Source organism: Mytilus californianus, unplaced genomic scaffold (genome assembly GCF_021869535.1).
Source record: "Mytilus californianus isolate M0D057914Y unplaced genomic scaffold, xbMytCali1.0.p SCAF_13, whole genome shotgun sequence".
NCBI lineage: Eukaryota > Metazoa > Mollusca > Bivalvia > Mytilida > Mytilidae > Mytilus > Mytilus californianus.
In genome coordinates this window covers 13,749,528-13,769,383 of record NW_026262615.1, presented here as the reverse complement: position 1 = coordinate 13,769,383, position 19,856 = coordinate 13,749,528, and the positions used below count along the sequence as shown (strand labels likewise).

At 33.4% G+C, this 19,856-nt stretch overlaps 1 protein-coding gene across 1 annotated transcript in view; it reads left to right on the top strand.

Annotated features, from left to right (window-relative positions):
* The window catches only part of LOC127723209 (MAM and LDL-receptor class A domain-containing protein 2-like), a 101,065-nt gene extending 83,887 nt beyond the window's left edge, over positions 1 to 17,178 (top strand). The window contains exons 33-36 of the mRNA XM_052229733.1: positions 216 to 348; positions 15,454 to 15,635; positions 16,271 to 16,355; positions 16,885 to 17,178. Of these exons, the coding sequence (XP_052085693.1) occupies positions 216 to 348; positions 15,454 to 15,635; positions 16,271 to 16,355; positions 16,885 to 16,898 (414 nt within the window). The 3' untranslated portion in view covers positions 16,899 to 17,178. The remainder of the gene's footprint in view (positions 1 to 215; positions 349 to 15,453; positions 15,636 to 16,270; positions 16,356 to 16,884) is intronic.
* Positions 17,179 to 19,856: the final 2,678 nt, after the last annotated feature.

Sequence of the window (19,856 nt, the reverse complement as noted above, 5' to 3'; positions counted from 1 at the left end):
CCTCATATTTGTGATACTTAGGTAGTCACATTTTTCTGATTAATAAAAACTTCACAATAATTTCTGAATTTACAGTCTTCCAGAAAATATATGGAGAGTTTATTCTTTAGTTTAAAGAAAATGATACAACAACATGATGTATTAATTTTTTCTGGAGCTGATGTTATGGGCTTTAATGATAAAGAATAAGATTAATGAACTAATGAATTTTGTAGGGTACTACCCGAAGTAGCAGTACAGGACCAACAAGTGCAGCCAGTGGAAGTTACTACATATACACAGAGACCTCGTTCCCAAGAAGTAATGGTGATACAGCTGTACTCACAACTGAAGATACTAACTTACAAGGTAGGCTTCTTCATTAAATTGTATCTCTCTTTATTAGCTCACCTGGCCCACAGGGCCAAATGAGCTTTTCACATCACTTGGCGTCCGTCGTCCGTCGTCGTCGACGTCCGTCGTCGTTAACTTTTACAAAAATCTTCTCCTCTGAAACTACTTGGCCACAATCATCATTGGGGTATCTAGTTTAAAAAATGTGTTGGATGACCCAGCCAACCAACCAAGATGGCCGCCATGGCTAAAAATAGAACATAGGGGTAAAATGTAGATTTTGGCTTATATCTCTGAAACCAAAGCATTTAGAGCAAATCTGGCATGGGGTAAAATTGTTTATCAGGTCAAGATCTATCTGCTTTTAAATTTTCAGATGAATCTGACAACCCGTTGTTGGGTTGCTGCCCCTGAATTGGTAATTTTAAGGAAATTTTGCCGTTTTTGGTTATTATCTTGAATATTATTATAGATAGAGATAAACTGTAAACAGCAATAATGTTCAGCAAAGTAGGATCTACAATTAAGTCAACTTGACCAAAATGGTCAGTTGACCCCTTAAGGAGTTATTGCCCTTTATAGTCAATTTTTAACCATTTTTCGTAAATTTTTGTAATCTTTTACAAAAATCTTCTCTGATGAAACTACTAAGACAAATTTAACCAAACTTGTCCACAATCATCATTAGGGTATCTAGTTTAAAAAATGTGTCTGATGACCCCGCCCACGAACCAAGATTGCCGACATGGCTAAAAAATAGTACATAGGGTAAAATGCAGTTTTTGGCTCATATCTCTGAAACCAAAGCATTTAGAGCAAATCTGACATTGGGTAAAATTGTTTATCAAGTCAAGATCTATCTGCCCTGAAATTTTCAGACCAATCAGGCAACACATTGTTGGGTTGCTCCCCTGAATTGGTAATTTTAAGAAAATTTTGCAGCTTTTGGTTATTATCTTGAATATTATTATACCCCACGCAACGGGTTACGGAGGGTATAATGTTTTTGACCCGTCCGTCCGTCAGTCCTGTTTCTTGTCATCGCAACTCCTCTCAAACCACAAAACAGAATTTCACGAAACCTTTTTAGATAATAAGGACATACTATGTAGTTGTGCATATCGACAGGAAATTGCGATTCAATTTTTTTTCTAGGAGTTACGCCCCTTTGAACTTATTTACTTTAATGTACTACTGCAACAGTTTGTCATCGCAACCCCTCTCAAACCACACAACAGAATTTCATGAAACCTTTTCAGATAATAAGGACATACTACGTAGATGTGCATATCGACAGGAAATTACGATTCAATTTTTTTTCCAGGAGTTACGCCCCTTTGAACTTATTTGCCCAATATACTACTGCAACCTTTTGTCATCGCAACTCCTCTCAAACCACACAACAGAATTTCATGAAACCTTTTCAGATAATAAGGACATACTACGTAGATGTGCATATCGACAGGAAATTACGATTCAATTTTTTTTCCAGGAGTTACACCCCTTTGAACTTATTTGCCCAATATACTACTGCAACCTTTTGCCATCGCAACTCCTCTCAAACCACACAACAGAATTTCATGAAACTGTGTAGATAATAAGGACATACTATGTAGATGTGCATATTGACAGGAAATTACGATTCAATTTTTTTTCCAGGAGTTAAGCCCCTTTGAACTTATTTGCCCAATATACTACTGCAACCTTTTGTCATCGCAACTCCTCTCAAACCACACAACAGAATTTCATGAAACTGTGTAGATAATAAGGACATACTATGTAGATGTGCATATTGACAGGAAATTATGATTAAATTTTTTTTTCTGGTACAATTTTTTTTCTTACACTTATTTTATTAAGCAGTTAAGCTGCTTTATGCGAGCACCCTAGATTTGTGTTCTACCCAATAAATGCTGAAATATGTGCCATTGTTATTATCTGGCTGGCTATTATGTTATTTATAACTAATTGAACACTTTTTTCATACTTTTAATTCTGGAATACAAAAAATATGACCAGAAAAACCTTAAATGATCGTCGAACCACCCAAAAGTTTTGAAATTGCACATAGGAAGTAGTGCTCAATAGAAATCCTTATGTAGTTTATTATCCCCTGTGCTTTTGGCCAAGATGTCAAAGAACAATTGCATGAATTATTTCATCGCCGAAAATCTCTAATTACAAGTCGTTTACAGTTGCCAAATGGCACAAAGCGCAGGAATATTGTATAACGGCTGCGACTAATATGACACGGAGTTGAAGTCTCAGTTGGCGGTAATTTTAACTTCGTCGACAAAACGTAAATCAAGGACGTTTTAAATTTGGTGATTTCTGATAATAATCATTTTGTTCAACCGCTAGCTTTATACCGAAAATCGCCAACATGTTATGTGTAAATCCGAGTAAATCGTATCTGACAACATTGAAAAACAATGGATGCCATAAACCGGAAATGAAGACAATTATAATACCGGATCTAATTCCGGGGGCGGATAAGGGTAATTCCGGGTTTGCCGATCAAATACAATAAAAATATAATAATTCCAGGCATGAGACAAAATACATCTATCATGATGAAATATAAACTCTAGAATTGAAAACCAAAGATATATTGAAAAGAAAGAAAAAGCAGGAAATATTTTATACAGAAACTCAAAATTACTTTTAGTTCACAAATTTTCATGTCAAAAACCAATAAAATGTGACAGTATTTTCCTTATCATTAATAAATATTGGTATTACATATAGATGTTTTTATTGTTTAAACATATTACTACAATTCCATGAGGTAATTTCTTCTCAATTTTGAAGGGCCTATAAAAATCTGGAAGTTTCTTACTTTATTTTCACAGAGGAACTAGCTAATATAATATATAGTGCAACTAGATATGATACACTTAAACAGTTTTGAATTTGAACTGTTTAATATAATGGTATAATTAGTAATAAATAATCAATTGTTGAGACAACACACCCACCCACAGTGATACCCTCAGCCTCCCTCAGCCTTCCTAATACAAAAAAAAAAGATTATTTGAATTCATAAATTAATATATAAGACAATTACATTTATTATTAAACATGTTAAACGACAGTGACACTGACAATGAAACAAGCTAACTTAACACCAAAAGCACATTAAAGTATCTTACTGAGTTATGAACTATTTCAAGTAAAAGCAGGACCTGGAATTTAGGTTGTGGACCTTTCAGTTTGGAGTGTCAAAAGTCTTGGACTGTCCAGTACCAAATGTTAATTTTAACCCCTGCATTCACAGTAAAGCGATTTTGACGTGTATTGCAATTCCAAGTAGAATTTACTTTTGGACATTAAACGTTTCGAATGCGTATTAAACTAATTCAAATCAGTTAATAATGTGAATCGAATTCGAATTATGTGTGAACGCAGCATTGATATATCTAAGAAATGAAGAATATTAAAAAAAGATGGACAAAATATTTGTATTAAATTTGTTGCAATTTTTGTCTTGCCTTGACAGTGTCAAAATGTGAGACATATATATATATATAGGCATGCTGTTTTGGCGGAATCAACAATGTATTAGTTTGTGATTTTGTGATAAGGTCTGGTTTCTGGTAGGTCAATGACATTTTGTAAGTAGTTGTGTTAGCATAGGCACATCTCATTACCATAGAGAAGATTTGGCCCCACCCCCTTAGTCATGGTCTATTGACTTTGAAATTTTGCATAGTTTACATGTATATGTTTGTGGTTAGGTCAGTTTAGGGGGAACCACTAGTGGTAGGTCAATGATATTTGGTGTGCAGTTGTATAAACTTTTTCATTTCTAATTTCCATTGAGATTATTTGGCCCCGCCCCCTCAATCATGCTTTTTTTACTTGAAAATTTTGTTACTTTGAAATTTCATTTATTAGTTTTCGATTAGGTTAGTATTAGGGAAACCAATAGTGGTAGGTCAATGATAATTGGCATGTAGGTGTAGAAGCATTAGTACGTCTCATTTCCATAGAGGATATTTGGTCCTCACCCCTCAGTCATATGCATGATCTATTGACTTTGAAACTTTTACATAGTTTACATGAATGAGTTTGTGATTATTATGATTATGTCAGTTTAAAATTACCAGTAATCTTAAGTCAAAGCTATTTGGTATGCGAACGTATTGGTATTCAAAAGTTTCATTTCCATGGATATAATATAACCTCACCCCCTCATAATTATGGTTTATTGACTTAGAAATTGAATTTGTGTTAAGGTTTGTTTAAAGGGAATCGAACGACTTATGAAAAGTCAATGGTATTTGGTTTGCAGTTGAACAAGCATTGGCACCTTTCTTTTCCATAGAGATTGTTTAGCCTTGTACCTTCAGTCATGGTTCATTGACTTTGAATATCACTTACATGTTAAAGTATTACTATTTTAAGTGTAACATTTGCATTATCAAAATAACAAATAGGCAAAACATTACGTTGTGTTAATAGCTTATTATAGATTAGACATGTGTAATTATTATAAAATAAGGAGATGTGGTATGATTGCCAATGAGACAACTATCCACCAAAATTCAAATGAAGTGGATGTAAGCAATTACAGGCAACCGTACAGCCTTCAATATATATGTTGCATCATTGCTAGGCCATTATAACAACATCAGCATTTCTTGTAATACTAGTATACAAAAAAATTACACCATTTCAGATAGTTTCAGGTATGATTTGATAATTGTGCATAGTGGCACCAGCTGATGCAACTAAAAGCGCTAATATGGCATATTCAAACTCTAGTACATAGTGGAATTAAACCATACACCACTGTTGGACACCATAATTGAAATTATTATTCTGAAAAGAATATTCCTCCATGCAGCCTGCAACAATTAGCAAAACCTATACTGCATAGTAAGATATAAACGACCACGAAATGACAAATGTAAAACAAGAAAACTAAAGCAGCCTGATTTATGTACAAAACAATTATGAAAAATAAATATGATATACAGCAACAATCAACAATCACCAAATTACTGGGTCCTCACTATGGACAGGTACATACAGAATGTGGCGGGTTAAACATGTTAGCTGGCACAAAACTCTCCCCTAACATGGGACAGTGTATGTGCATAATCTCAGACATTAAATCTTTAAAAAATAAATTGGAAATAACTTTTGAAAGTGGTAGGATTGGATAGCAGAAACATTACGGTACAAACATTATTTGATACTTGAGAAATAGCTGAGATATATAGATTCTACCACTGCATCGAGTGTGATACGATATTTATCCACTCGAGACAGTTAAATTTTCAAATTTAAAACGCGAGGCTCGCCGAGCGTTTTAAATATTTAAAATTTAACTGTCGAGAGTGGATAAATATCGTATTACACGAGATTTGGTGGTGGAATCTGTTTCTCTAATGATTTTCAAACAATATGCAGGCAAACTTATTCCGTCTTTTCGAATGATCTGTAAAAAGATGTGTTCTTTCTATGTGACGTCATCAGGCATGGTCGCCTTTTTTCATGCCGTAACAATAGGAAATTCAGAGGAAAGCAAGTAAATTCGATGTCATAATCGGATTTTAACCAATGAAGAACTGAGATCAAACGAACCACACGTTGATTAAATTTTTTTTATACAATGGGTGCAGAAAGGGATAAATTGACGAAGAATTAGAGAAAAATATTTTCATCCATTCTTCCACTATATTCATCTTAACTTCTGCCAAGTTTACCTTTGATTTTTTTAATTAACTGCCTATAGCGCCTTTGGTGCTTTGATTTCTCCAATGACAATGTGGGGACGTGGGGTATGTGAGCGTGCTCACTAAGGTTCTTTCATTATAGATAGAGATAAACTGTAAACAGCAATTATGTACAGCAAAGTAAGATCTGCAAATAAGTCAACATGACCAAAATTGTCAATTGACCCCTTAAGGAGTTATTGCCCTTTATAGTAAATTTTTTACAATTTTCATAAAGGAGTAGGGCCACGAAGGGTTAAAAACGGCCCTGTCTCAGAAATTGACGAAATTACTGCAGAATGATCACTTACTAGTGTAGTTCATAAAATGATAACCATTAGACTTGTAACTGTGTTTGTATAATTTTCCAGGGCGTCAGAAAAGACCAAGGTACAATGGTATTTTAGCCATTTGTGCGTAACGTTAAAATTGTTTTCATTAACGTTGTAGTAACTTTATAATCATTTTACCACAAGAATTTTTTTACAAAATATTTCTTGAATCTCGTCCATATATCTTGTTTTTTTTTAACTCTATTAACAGAAACTTACTAATATTAAGGTTTAAGCTGCAAAAAGCGCTTTAATTTAATTTTGTATAAGTGGCCCGAATACTCGTTTCCTGTATTGATATTCATGATATAGAAATTGCAGAGACTATGTAAACAAACATAATTCTATAGCATAGATTAAATTAAAAGTCATAAAGGATTTTAAAAGATAAGCAATGAATGTCTTCTATTGGGCAGAAGGTATTTAGATTGAAAGCTGTAAAATATCTTGGCGAGCGAAGTACAGTCATAAAAAAGTATGAGGATAGTTTATCACACCACATCATCTTATTTGTATATGGAAAGAAAACCGTGATTCACTTAAACACAGAAAAGTTTATTTTCTAGTAAAGAAGTAAAACATGAAAACACAGATAAGGATAAACATTGTGTATAGACAATACATAGCATTACATGTACTTCAATAATCATAGATCACATCATAATTGTACAAAAGTCATCAGACACCATAACAACACGTGCACTCATAAACATCATTCTCATTCCGGAGGATTACATGCTTACTCTCAAAGCAACATTCAACATTTAACACTTGAATGAACAATAGTTTCTTATAATACTGCCAATGATACATCACTGAACACATAACATAGTACTGCTATCTCTAATTGTACCTAAAGCGCCTGAAATATGTAGTCATCTTTAAGAATTCTTTCAAGTGGTTCAATGAATCTTTTTTTATATTTTCCCGGAACTTTTTTGCTAGATAAAGTAATAGTTTAAAGGCAGTGGCTATTTTGCCGGCGCCGCCAAAATTAAAAATATGCTATTTTGCCAACTTTCGGTAAGCGGAAGCCAGCATGCCAGTAAAAAAAATTGTGTTTACAGATATGCAATTCAAAAACTGACTATTATTTCAAAACTAAATTTAATTTAAACATTTTTGATTTTGAAGCTATGTGATTGATTTTTTTTAGACTGTATAACGTTTTTATCAATTCGATTTGCTATGAGATTTTTGTCTTTGATTTTTTTTACAGCATAGTTTAAAATCTGAGATTTTATTCTTATGCATACGTGTAGCATTAGACTGATTTTAGAAGTAATTTCAACTACATGTTTTGATATGATTTCATTGCTACAAATGGATGCTCAATATTTTTTTTTTTTATTCCTTTTTACAAATTCTTATTTTCACTTGGACTAATAAATGTTTTTAAACGATTTTATGTATCTCAAATATTGTGACATTTATCTTATTCAACTATATGTCGAATAATAATTTGATTCGTTTATGTTGACAATGCACATTTTCGTAGTGTTTTTCACAAGTAAATATTAAAATTCACTCTTTACAAAGAACCGGCAAAATAACAAATTCACTGTATTGCCGGCGCCGACAAAATAGTCATTGCTATCGATATATGCTATTTTGCTTAATTTAATTAAGATATTTTAATTGAAGACCACAAAATAGCAGATTTTCTATTTTGCCGACGGCTGCAAAATAGCCACTGCCTAGTTTTAAAAACTCAATTCTCATTTGTCCATTGTGGACGATTTCATTTAGCGATTTAGCTATATTCAATTAAATCTATCCGACTTTTACATGTTTCTATCAATTACGTTTTTAAAGAACAAATACTTTTTAATTTTTATTTGATTCGTGTTCTCGTTAAACATGTTAAAAGGGCATTAGCTACGAGAAAAACAAAAAAGATATTTTTTTGTTCAATCATTAATGAAAGTGAAATAGTGAAATAATAATTCGCTTTTAGCAGCCAGTCTGGTTCAGTTCTGTCAAAAAGAGCAAAGAAACATCGCCTATGAATTATTCACTTCCAAGTGGATAATACGACCTCATTAAACCCATATTCAAGTGAAGTTCAATTGAACCCCTTAGCTAGAGATGGGTTACGCATGAACTAGGCGTGTTGAGGTGTTAAAAGTAAAAGAATGTCAACATTGGAAGTGAAACAAGGGTAAACCATTTGGTTGACTGATTCGATTTCAAAAACTCATTCTTATACAGGTAAAAACGATTATTAACATATTGATTTAACCTATAATTTCAAATGAAACAGACCTAGAAAAATCCAATTGCACGAGTTTGCTATCTATTTATATCTTTGTTTATGTTTAAATCGGGTAAGATGACCGTCGGCAGTCTTCAGAAGGTCGCCTCGATGGTTAATTAGATGGCGTCTAGACTAAAATACACACGAAATGCTGATACATACTATCGAGTCTATATTTGATGCGTATATAAAATATACTGAAACGCATCAAATATACCTAGATATTTTATATAGCACATTTAAAATAAAACATTGCATCGTAAATTGTTTATTTTACACTTTTTTTAATTTGAATATACTTTTTAGTATGTTAGAAGTCGAATATGAGAATTTGAGTCAAATCGGTAAACATGAATTTGACAGCTAATGTCCCTTTAAGTTTTAAACTGAAATTCTTTTATAAGGTTTTCACAATTGTCAATTTATTCTTAATTAGCTTTTATCTTGGAATCTTAAATAGTCTTGCTCTTGGTTAAAGTGTTCCGGTATTCCACATACAACTATCATTCTTATCTCGAAAAAAGTTTGAGTGTACTTTATTATTATTCTTATTATCATTTGGTCAAATTAAACAGATTCATGCCTCAATCCGTATGAAAAAAGAAGATGTGATATTATTGCAAAGAAGACAACTTTCAACCAGATACCGAATAAATAAAGACAACAGTAGTATACCGCTATTCGAAACTCATAAATCGATAGAGATAAAAACAAATCCGGGTTACAAACTTAAACTGAGGGAAACGCATCAAATATAGGAGAACAACGACACAACAAAAACACAACATTAAAAATGTAACACACACAGAAACGAACTATAATATAACAATGGCCATTTTCCTGACTTGGTACAGGACATTTTAAGAAAAAAAATAGTGGGTTGAACCTGGTTTTGTGGCATGCCAAACCTCCCGCTTTAATGCTAACGTCAAACACAACACCAAAACGACAACATCACATGACAGGACCACAATACAAATAAATGGGAGAACATATAGGACAAAGAAACACACGAATGACGTGCCCATATGGATTTATTTTAAAACTAATAGATATCCATGAATATCAGTTTTTAGCTTACCGGGGCCCAAAGGGCCCCATGTGAGCTTATGCCATCACTTGGCGTCCGTCGTCGTCTGTCGTCGTAAACTATTTCAAAAATCTTCTCCTCTGAAACTACTGGGCCAAATACCTTCAAACTTTAACTAAATGTTCCTTAGGGTATCTTGTTTATAAATTGTATCCGAAGTTTGTATCCATCGACAAACATGGCCGCCATGGCTAAAAATAGAACATAAGGGTCAAAAGCAGTTTTTGGCTTATATCTCAAAAACTAAATCTTTTAGAGCAAATGTGACATGGGGTAAAATTGTTCAGTTGGTCAAGATCTATCAGCTGTGAAAATTTCAGACGAATCGAACAACTCATTGTTGGGTTGCTGCCACCAAATTGGTAGTTTTAACAAAATTTTGCAGTTTTTTGTTATTATTTTGAATATTATTATAGATATATATAAACTGTAAGCAGCAATAATGTTCAGCAAAGTAAGATCTACAAAAAAGTTAATATGACCAAAATTGTCAATTGACCCCTTAAGGAGTTATTGCCCTTTAAAGACAATTTTACACAATTTGTTCATCAAGTTTGCTAACATTTAAAAATCTTCTCCTCTGAAATGCAGGTGAGCGATTCAGGCTCTTGAGAGCCTCTTGTTTTTATTTGGCGTTGATTGTAACGATATAAGTGTATGTAAGCTGCGTCCATTCAAGTTATTATTATCTATAACTATAATTAATATACAAGATCAATTATTTTCGTCTATGTATAAAAAAGAGATGTGGTATGATTGCCAATGACACAACTCCCCACAATGTTTGTTTTCTTTAAAGTGAAATGAAATGTGAACTATTTCTCATGGATATGTTATATTAACCGGTAAAAATGTTTAAGAGTTTTCAAACAATTTGCTTAGTGGCAAAAAGTACGATATAAACAAATATGTTTCAAAAAGATGAGCAAGAGGAGTACTGAGATAAACGTCAATGTGACAGCTACCTAACAATGATTAAATTAATATTCTATTATTCAACTGCACTCTGCTCACTGTCACTTTCGTCCATGGTATGTTGGATAAATGCTGCATCTTCAAGAGAAGCTCCTCACTTCTGGACTCCATGTGTGATGTCCAGATTATGTCTTGTATACCCTAGATACCAGAGTCTAGAGGCAATGTGTGAAAATTAACATTTTCTCGTCTGGAATATGCATCTAACTTGCCGCTGGACGTTTAACAGTCATCCATCATCACGAGACAAACAACTCTTGTAGTAAAATGGTGTGTTTCTTTGATATTCAATATTCTTTTTTTTTTCTTTTTCACCAAAAAGTGAATTAATAGACGCGTAAATATCTTCTCAAAAGATTTTAAAATCTTTAATCATTTATCTAATTATAATTAAAGTCTACTGTTCTTTAGAGGAGATATGATTGATAGTTGTTTGACGAACGTCCATGGAAAATACTTCATGCATATTTATGACGGAGAGCAGTTTAGAGAATCTATTTCAAACAGGAAACAAGAAATTGCATGTGTTGTCATTGAACATAAGAGAAAATTCTCCAAAAGGGGGAAGGAAAAGGGAGGGAAATAAAGAATCACATGACCAATTAAATAATACAACACCATGAACATATAGTGGCGCCAAAAAAAACAGCAATAAAAATATAAAAAACAGGTAACTACAGATTGAACACGAACCTCTGGCCATCACAAGAAACGAAAAAATCAGAAATATAAAGATATCTCATAGATAGTTTATTCATAGTAGGCAGCCATTTTTGTTGGTCGCTTGTAACATAGTCTCACTCAAATTTAAAAGAGACCACCAAAAAGAGACCAAATAAACAATTGCTCCTTGTATGCATTCTGACCAATTATGCACGCTATCACGCGTGAATATCACATATTTATTTGAAGTTACCCAAGCGATATGATTGTGTCGGATAGTTTTGTTTCATCTTTATTTCAGTTTTCATTGAAAACAAATATTTGTTCTAGATGAATGTCACGGACAGTATACACTATGCCCTCTCATGGCGTCGTAATTTTTATTCTAATTAAAGAAATATTTAAAAGCTTAGTTAACCACTGTGCAATATGATATCAAAATTCTCACGTGGTTTCTTCTTATGTTCTACGATTTTCTATGTATGTTTGTTCATATTTCTGTAATTTATTTACACCATCCGTAGTAATTATTTAAAATGTTAACTTGGCATGCCATACATGATAGAAAATACGGACGTGAAAGAATTAAAGCACTTCACCAAAGCGTCAACATGAGATTACATCCGCGGAAGTTACATTTCGACGATTTCGTGTTTAAAAAACAATATACGTGTTTCAAAGAGGAAATTTGAAATAGATTTTTTATGTTGACACCCATATCGATCTCTTGGATATAGAGTTTTACGGAAAAAACTACGGCTCTAATATTAAAACTGTCATATTTGTGTTTGCATAGCACAGACCAGGGTAATTATTACAAAATAACGTGGAAATGATCTTTAAAATAATTTGCAAGTTCGTAATTTTTATTTCCACCAATTTAATTGTCTTATTTTCTAATAAAAACAGTTATGAGGACGAATCTATCCGTGTTTAAAAACCTCGCCGGATCGGCGGTTAACGAAGCTAAAAACAAAGACATGTTATTCCATTTTCTTCTTTTTTGTTTGTTTTAAATAAGAAAATAATAAATTATAGAATTTATTCTATTTATAGCAATTGTACAAGTTCTTGGTACAGTTATTTTCCGTCACAGAATCTATCGTACTTCGTAAATGGCGGCGTTGAATCAGGATTTGCTTGTTTCTAATGTTAGCAAAAGTTAAATTTTCGATGTGGCCACAGGCCTCGACCACGCTAAATATTGTTGCAAACTGAGTCAATGTGTCAAACAATCAAAATAAGAGTAAACTTACTTTGGTCGAGGCCTGTGGCCAATACGAAATTTAACCAGGAAGTGTGAATTTCTTTAAGAATTTGGACATTTTGAGCGTTCCAGTTTTATTCCGGGTATTACGTCACATTAATGACGTCACAAAAATATGATTTTATACTATAATAACAAATAACGATATACGTAGATATGTTTAGCTATAAAGGATCCACCTTATTTCTCTTTTATTTTTTATCACCTCACAGGGCCAGTATCGGCACTTCGTGGCCATACTCCTTTTGTAAATTTTTGTAAATTTTTACAAAATATTTCCCACTGTAACTACTGGGCCAAGTTCATTATAGATAGAGATAATTGTAAGCAGCAAGAATGTTCAGTAAAGTAAGATCTACAAACACATCACCATCACCAAAACACAATTTTGTCATGAATCCATCTGTGTCCTTTGTTTAATATGCACATATACCAAGTGAGCGACACAGGCTCTTTAGAGCCTCTAGTTGAAAATCAAAAAAAAAAAAAAAAAAAAAAAATGTTATTTGGATGCAGATATTTCTGGTTCCTTATCTTGGCCTCATTAATTATTAATAGTATATAAAATTTGGAGCTTGTACTAATTTAAAGCCTGAGACATGAATTATTAAATTATGATATATCCATAATTTTTATAGTATCTTTTTATTCATTTTTTCTTTGATCTTACTGCCAAATATTTGTGAAGATTATGGACAGGACTTGACACTCGAAAATATCAGGCAATGATGCCACGTATCTGTGCAGCAATGTCATGTGTTTCTGTCCATTCACACCAATTTATAAATGAAATGCATGCGACTTCATTCATACAAATGAACAATCACAAAGTTTTGTATGCATAAAAGAAGTTATACTAACTAATTCAAATTATTTCATATGTCCAACCAAAAATCATTTTTTCAAGACAAGATGTTTAAAGTTATAATTGCATTCTTTACAGTAGACATCTCAATGTTAATTATTTGTAACCTAGCTCTTTACAGTATATTGATAATCCCCTCAATTCTTTGTAACCTCCTAACAGTATATTGATAGTCCCTCAATTCTTTGTAACCTCCTAACAGTATATTGATAATCCCCTCAATTCTTTGTAACCTCCTAACAGTATATTGATAATCCCTCAATTCTTTGTAACCTCCTAACAGTATATTTATAGTCCCCTCAATTCTTTGTAACCTCCTAACAGAATATTGATAATCCCCTCAATTCTTTGTAACCTCCTAACAGTATATTGATAATACCCTCATTTCGTTGTAACCTCCTAACATTATATTGATAATCCCTCAATTCTTTGTAACCTCCTAACAGTATATTGATTATCCCCTCAATTCTTTGTAACCTCCTTACAGTATATTGATAAACCCCTCAGTTCTTTGTAACCTCCTTACAGTATATTGATAATCCCCTCAATTCTTTGTAACCTCCTTACAGTATATTGATAATCCCCTCAATTCTTTGTAACCTCCTAACAGTATATTTATAGTCCCCTCAATTCTTTGTAACCTCCTCACAGTATATTGATAATCCCCTCAATTCTTTGTAACCTCCTAACAGTATATTGATAATCCCCTCATTTCGTTGTAACCTCCTAACATTATATTGATAATCCCTCAATTCTTTGTAACCTCTTAACAGTATATTGATTATCCCCTCAATTCTTTGTAACCTCCTTACAGTATATTGATAAACCCCTCAGTTCTTTGTAACCTCCTTACAGTATATTGATAATCCCCTCAATTCTTTGTAACCTCCTTACAGTATATTGATAATCCCCTCAATTCTGTGTAACCTCCTAACAGTATATTGATAGTCCCCTCAATTCTTTGTAACCTCCTCACAGTATATTGATAATCCCCTCAATTCTTTGTAACCTCCTAACAGTATATTGATAATCCCCTTAATTCTTTGTAACCTCCTTACAGTATATTGATAATCCACTCAATTCTTTGTAACCTCTAACAGTATATTGATAATCCCCTTAATTCTTTGTAACCTCCTTACAGTATATTGATAATCCACTCAATTCTTTGTAACCTCCTAACAGTATATTGATAGTCTCCTCAATTCTTTGTAACCTCCTAAAAGTATATTGATAATCCCCTTAATTCTTTGTGACCTCCTTACAGTATATTGATAATCCACTCAAATCTGTGTAACCTCCTAACAGTATATTGATAGTCCCCTCAATTCTTTGTAACCTCCTAACAGTATATTGATAATACCCTCAGTTCTTTGTAACCTCCTAACAGTATTTTAATAATCCCCTCAATTCTTTGTAACCTCCTAACAGTATATTGATAATCCACTCAATTCTTTGTAACCTCCTTACAGTATATTGATAATCCCCTCAATTCTTTGAAACCTCCTAACATTATATTGATAATCCCCTCAACTCTTTGTAACCTCCTTACAGTATATTGATAATCCCCTCAATTCCTTGTAACCTCCTAACAGTATATTGATAATCCCCTCAATTCTTTGTAACCTCCTAACAGTATATTGATAATCCCCTCAATTCTTTGTAACCTCCTAGCAGTATATTGATAATCCCCTCAATTCGTTGTAACCTCCTAACAGTATATTGATAATCCCTCAATTCTTTGTAACCTCCTAACAGTATATTGATAATCCCCTCAATTCTTTGTAACCTCCTAACAGTATATTGATAGTCCCCTCAATTCTTTGTAACCTCCTTACAGTATATTGATAATCCACTCAATTCTGTGTAACCTCCTAACAGTATATTGATAGTTCCCTCAACTCTTTGTAACCTCCTAACAGTGTATTGATAATCCCCTTAATTATTTCAGCTGGTAGTTGGTGCCTTTCTTTCCAGTACCATATGAAGGGGAGCAGCATTGGGAAATTAGAAGTATATGCTGGGGATAAATCATCTTCTCTGACAAGTATCTGGCAAAAAACAGGAGAGCAACCTGATCCGGACCTGTGGAAAACTGCTACTTTAGACATACCATCATATAGTAATCCTGTTGTAAGTATTATGTAACAATAGAAAACTGGCATATAAACTAAAATTTCTGTTTATATCTCAATTATCGGACACATTTACTCACCTCACATGATATCTATAGTTGAGTAAGGTATAATGGCATATATACTGTAAATTCTGAAACTCTTGCATGCATTTTATTATTAGAGGAAATAATGGACAAAAATATGAGAATTCAATACTTCAATATCTGAAAATGTTTCATACAAAATGCTTTTAAACTGTAAATGCCAGTTTTTATTTTTGCAAAAGCAATTAATCCCTCTATAATTTTCTCAATGATAAAAACATCCAAAAATTTCTGATTTCACAGTATTTATTTCCTAAATTATATTTTGATTTTAATATTTAATATTAAATTCATATTTATTAAAAAAATGTTTTGATGTAGATCTGCACTCATGAGTAATATATGCAAATCTTATATTTATGGGGGAAAAAATCATAAATAACTCTTGAAAATAAATCTTGCAAAAGAACTTTAAGTATAATTAGTATTTTAACATAAAATGAAAAATAGACAGTTTTAAAAGAAATTCTTTAAGGCCAAAAATGTCACTGCAGTTTTAGTTTGCATAGCAACACTATTTCCAATATTTGTCTTTTTTTCTCTTCAGATCACCATAGAAGGGGTCAGAGGTAGTTCATATAGAGGTGACATTGCTATTGATGATATCGCCCTCAATGTTGGTACATGTGCTAGTAAGTATAAGTTCTTTCTTTTCATCATTATAAATATTCCTGAGCTATTTGCCGCTGAATTTTAGCTTACAATTGTCAATAAAACTTTTTTGAAAGAAGTAGGTTTGTTAAAGGCCCTATTGTGACACCTTTTTCTGGCTTATATTTAAAATTAAGATTTATTGCCCTACATTTTCATTGTATAATTTAAAAGAATCTTTATCATAATTATTGACATAATCTCACCAAATATAAAGTTTATTTTTGGGTGGTACACACATTCTTTTCCAATTTAATTTATACTTACAAGTTGATGTAACACCAAGAAAATCAAGAAATTTAACAAAATGTACAAATTTTGTCATCGTAAATTGTCATATGTGAAAAATGTTTATCTTCAGAACACCTTGTACCTTTGTAGTTATAAAAAAAAACTTAAGAGTATGTATTGTAAAGTTTCAATTTTGGACAAAATCAGGGCCTTATTGCCTCTTCTTCTTTTTCTTTCTTCCTAGAGAAATTGTATAAAACTCTTTTTCCTCTTTTTTAGGTGCCGGAAAGTAAACAGAAAACAGAATAACCCTACAATCACGACTTTATGATGGTGTGATATTTACACTTATAATGATCATGTGATATTTATTAACTTGTTCATTATAATGATCATGTGATATCTAGTAACTTGTTCATTATAATGATCATGTGATATTCAGTTACTTGTTTATTATTATGATCATGTGATATTCAGTTACTTGTTCATTATAATGATCATGTGATATTCAGTTACTTGTACCATATCTGTGTCAGCAGTTTTTAAATATAATAAAAAAATGTTTAAATGCAATTGATTTTTATGAGTTCACCTTCCCAAAGGGGCCGGTGTGACCTTTGCCATCACTTGGCGTCCATCATCTCTTAAAGAGGGGGAAAGATACCAAATGAACATTTAAAATCATTTAAACGGACAACGCTATGGCCAAAAAAAAAAGGATCTTGAACCTAACAACAGTATACAAAACACAACATAGAAAACTAATTGAAAGACTGCACAACACGTATACCACCAAAAGTCAGGTGTGATCTCAGGTGCTACGGAATGATTAGCAGATCTTATCAACATGGGGCATGTTTGGGAGCTACCATTTGATTTATAGGGGGGGTTGGGGGTGGGCTAGTATGAAAATTTTGTCCTGCATTTGTTTTGAGTTGTAAATTCTATCCTGCCTTTTTATTTTTCACTCTATTCGGTCCTGCCTTTGTTTTTATTAGTTTATCCTGACTTTTTCTATATAAATTGTCATCCTGCCTTTTTCTTTTTTTTTTGCAAAGTGTCTCATCCTGCTTTTTTTTTGCAAAGTGTCTCATCCTGCTTTTTTTTTGCAAAGTGTCTCATCCTGCCTTATTTTTTTGGCAAAGTGTCTCATCATTTTTTTTGAATTTTTTTTTTTTGGCAAAGTGTCTCATCCGGCCTTCTTTTTTACTTGAAACTCCTGTTCTGTCTTTTTTTTTCAAATTAAATCTAGCCCCACCATAAAAATCAAATGTTAGCCCCTTAGTCATGTGATAACAAACTCAGAAATAAGTTATTCGGTTAAACAGAGGTCACATCTTGGGAAAAGAGGATTGGTTCATTGTTATAACAATTGGAACATAACTGTTGTCGTCTGTGAAACAGATATAACATAATGATCAACCAACTGATGGTCGTGAAACAAATATTACATAACTATCAACTGATGGTCTTTTCCTTAAACATTTCTGTTGTCGTCAACCAACTGATGGTCGTTTCCCTAAAATTTTCAAAGGTATGATTTCAATTCACCACTTAGAAGTCTTTGGTTAAAAGCTTTCCTTGTGAGAAGCAGACATCTTGGGTTAAAAGCTTTCCTTGTGAGAAGCAGAACTCTTGGGGTTAAAAGTTTTCCTAGTGAGATGCAGAAGTCTTGGGTTAAAAGCTTTTCTTGTGAGAAGCAGAAGTCTTGGGGTTAAAAGAAGCAGAAATCTTGGGTTAAAAGCTTTCCTCTTGAGAAGCAGAAGTCTTGGGTTAAAAGCTTTCCTCTTGAGAAGCAGAAGTCTAGGGTTAAAAGCTTTCCTCTTGAGAAGCAGAAGTCTAGGGTTAAAAGCTTTCCTCTTGAGAAGCAGAAGTCTAGGGTTAAAAGCTTTCCTCTTGAGAAGCAGAAGTCTTGGGTTAAGAGCTTTCCTTGTGAGAAGCAGAAGTCTTTGGTTAAAAGCTTTCCACTTGAGAAGCAGAAATCTTGGGTTAAAAGCTTTCCTCGTGAGAAGCAGAAGTCTTGGGTTAAGAGCTTTCCTTGTGAGAAGCAGAAGTCTTGGGTTAAAAGCTTTCCTCTTGAGAGAAGCAGAAGTCTTGGGTTAAGAGCTTTCCTTGTGAGAAGCAGAAGTCCTGGGTTAAAAGCTTTCCTCTTGAGAAGCAGACGTCTTGGGTTAAGAGCTTTCCTTGTGAGAAGCAGAAGTCGGGTTAAAAGCTTTTCTTGTGAGAAGCAGAAATCTTGGGTTAAAAGCTTTCCTTGTAAGAAGCAGAAATCGTAGGTTAAAAGCTTTCCTTGTAAGAAGCAGAAATCTTGGGTTAAAAGCTTTCCTTGTGAGAAGCAGAAGTCTTGGGTTAAATGCTTTCCTTGTGAGAAGCAGAAGTCTTGGGTTAAGAGCTTTCCTTGTGAGAAGCAGAAGTCCTGGGTTAAAAGCTTTCCTTGTGAGAAGCAGAAGCCATGGGTTAAGAGCTTTCCTTGTGAGAAGCAGAAGTCTTGGGTTAAATGCTTTCCTTGTGAGAAGCAGAAGTCTTGGGTTAAGAGCTTTCCTTGTGAGAAGCAGAAGTCTTGGGTTAAAAGCTTTCACTGTGAGAAGCATAAGTCTTGGGTTAAAAGCTTTCCTTGTGAGAAGCATAAGTCTTGGGTTAAAAGCTTTCCTTGTGAGAAGCAGAAGTCTTGGGTTAAAAGCTTTCCTTGTGAGAAGCATAAGTCTTGGGTTAAAAGCTTTCCTTGTGAGAAGCAGAAGTCTTGGGTTAAATGCTTTCCTCGTGAGATTCAGAAGTCTTGGGTTAAGAGCTTTCCTTGTGAGAAGCAGAAGTCTAGGGTTAAAAGCTTTCCTTGTGAGAATCAGAAGTCTTGGGTTAAAAGCTTTCCTTGTGAGAAGCAGAAGTCTTGGGTTAAATGCTTTACTCGTGAGAAGCAGAAGTCTTGGGTTAAGAGCTTTCCTTGTGAGAAGCAGAAGTCTAGGGTTAAAAGCTTTCCTTGTGAGAAGCAGAAGTCTAGGGTTAAAAGCTTTCCTTGTGAGAATAAGAAGTCTTGGGTTAAAAGCTTTCCTTGTGAGAAGCAGAAGTCTTGGGTTAAAAGCTTTCCTTGTGAGAAGCAGAAGTCTAGGGTTCAAAGCTTTCCTTGTGAGAATAAGAAGTCTTGGGTCAAAACCTTTCCTTGTGAGAAGCAGAAGTCTTTGGTCAAAACCTTTCCTTGTGAGAAGCATAAGTCCTGGGTTAAAAGCTTTCCTCGTGAGAAGCAGAAGTCTTGGGTA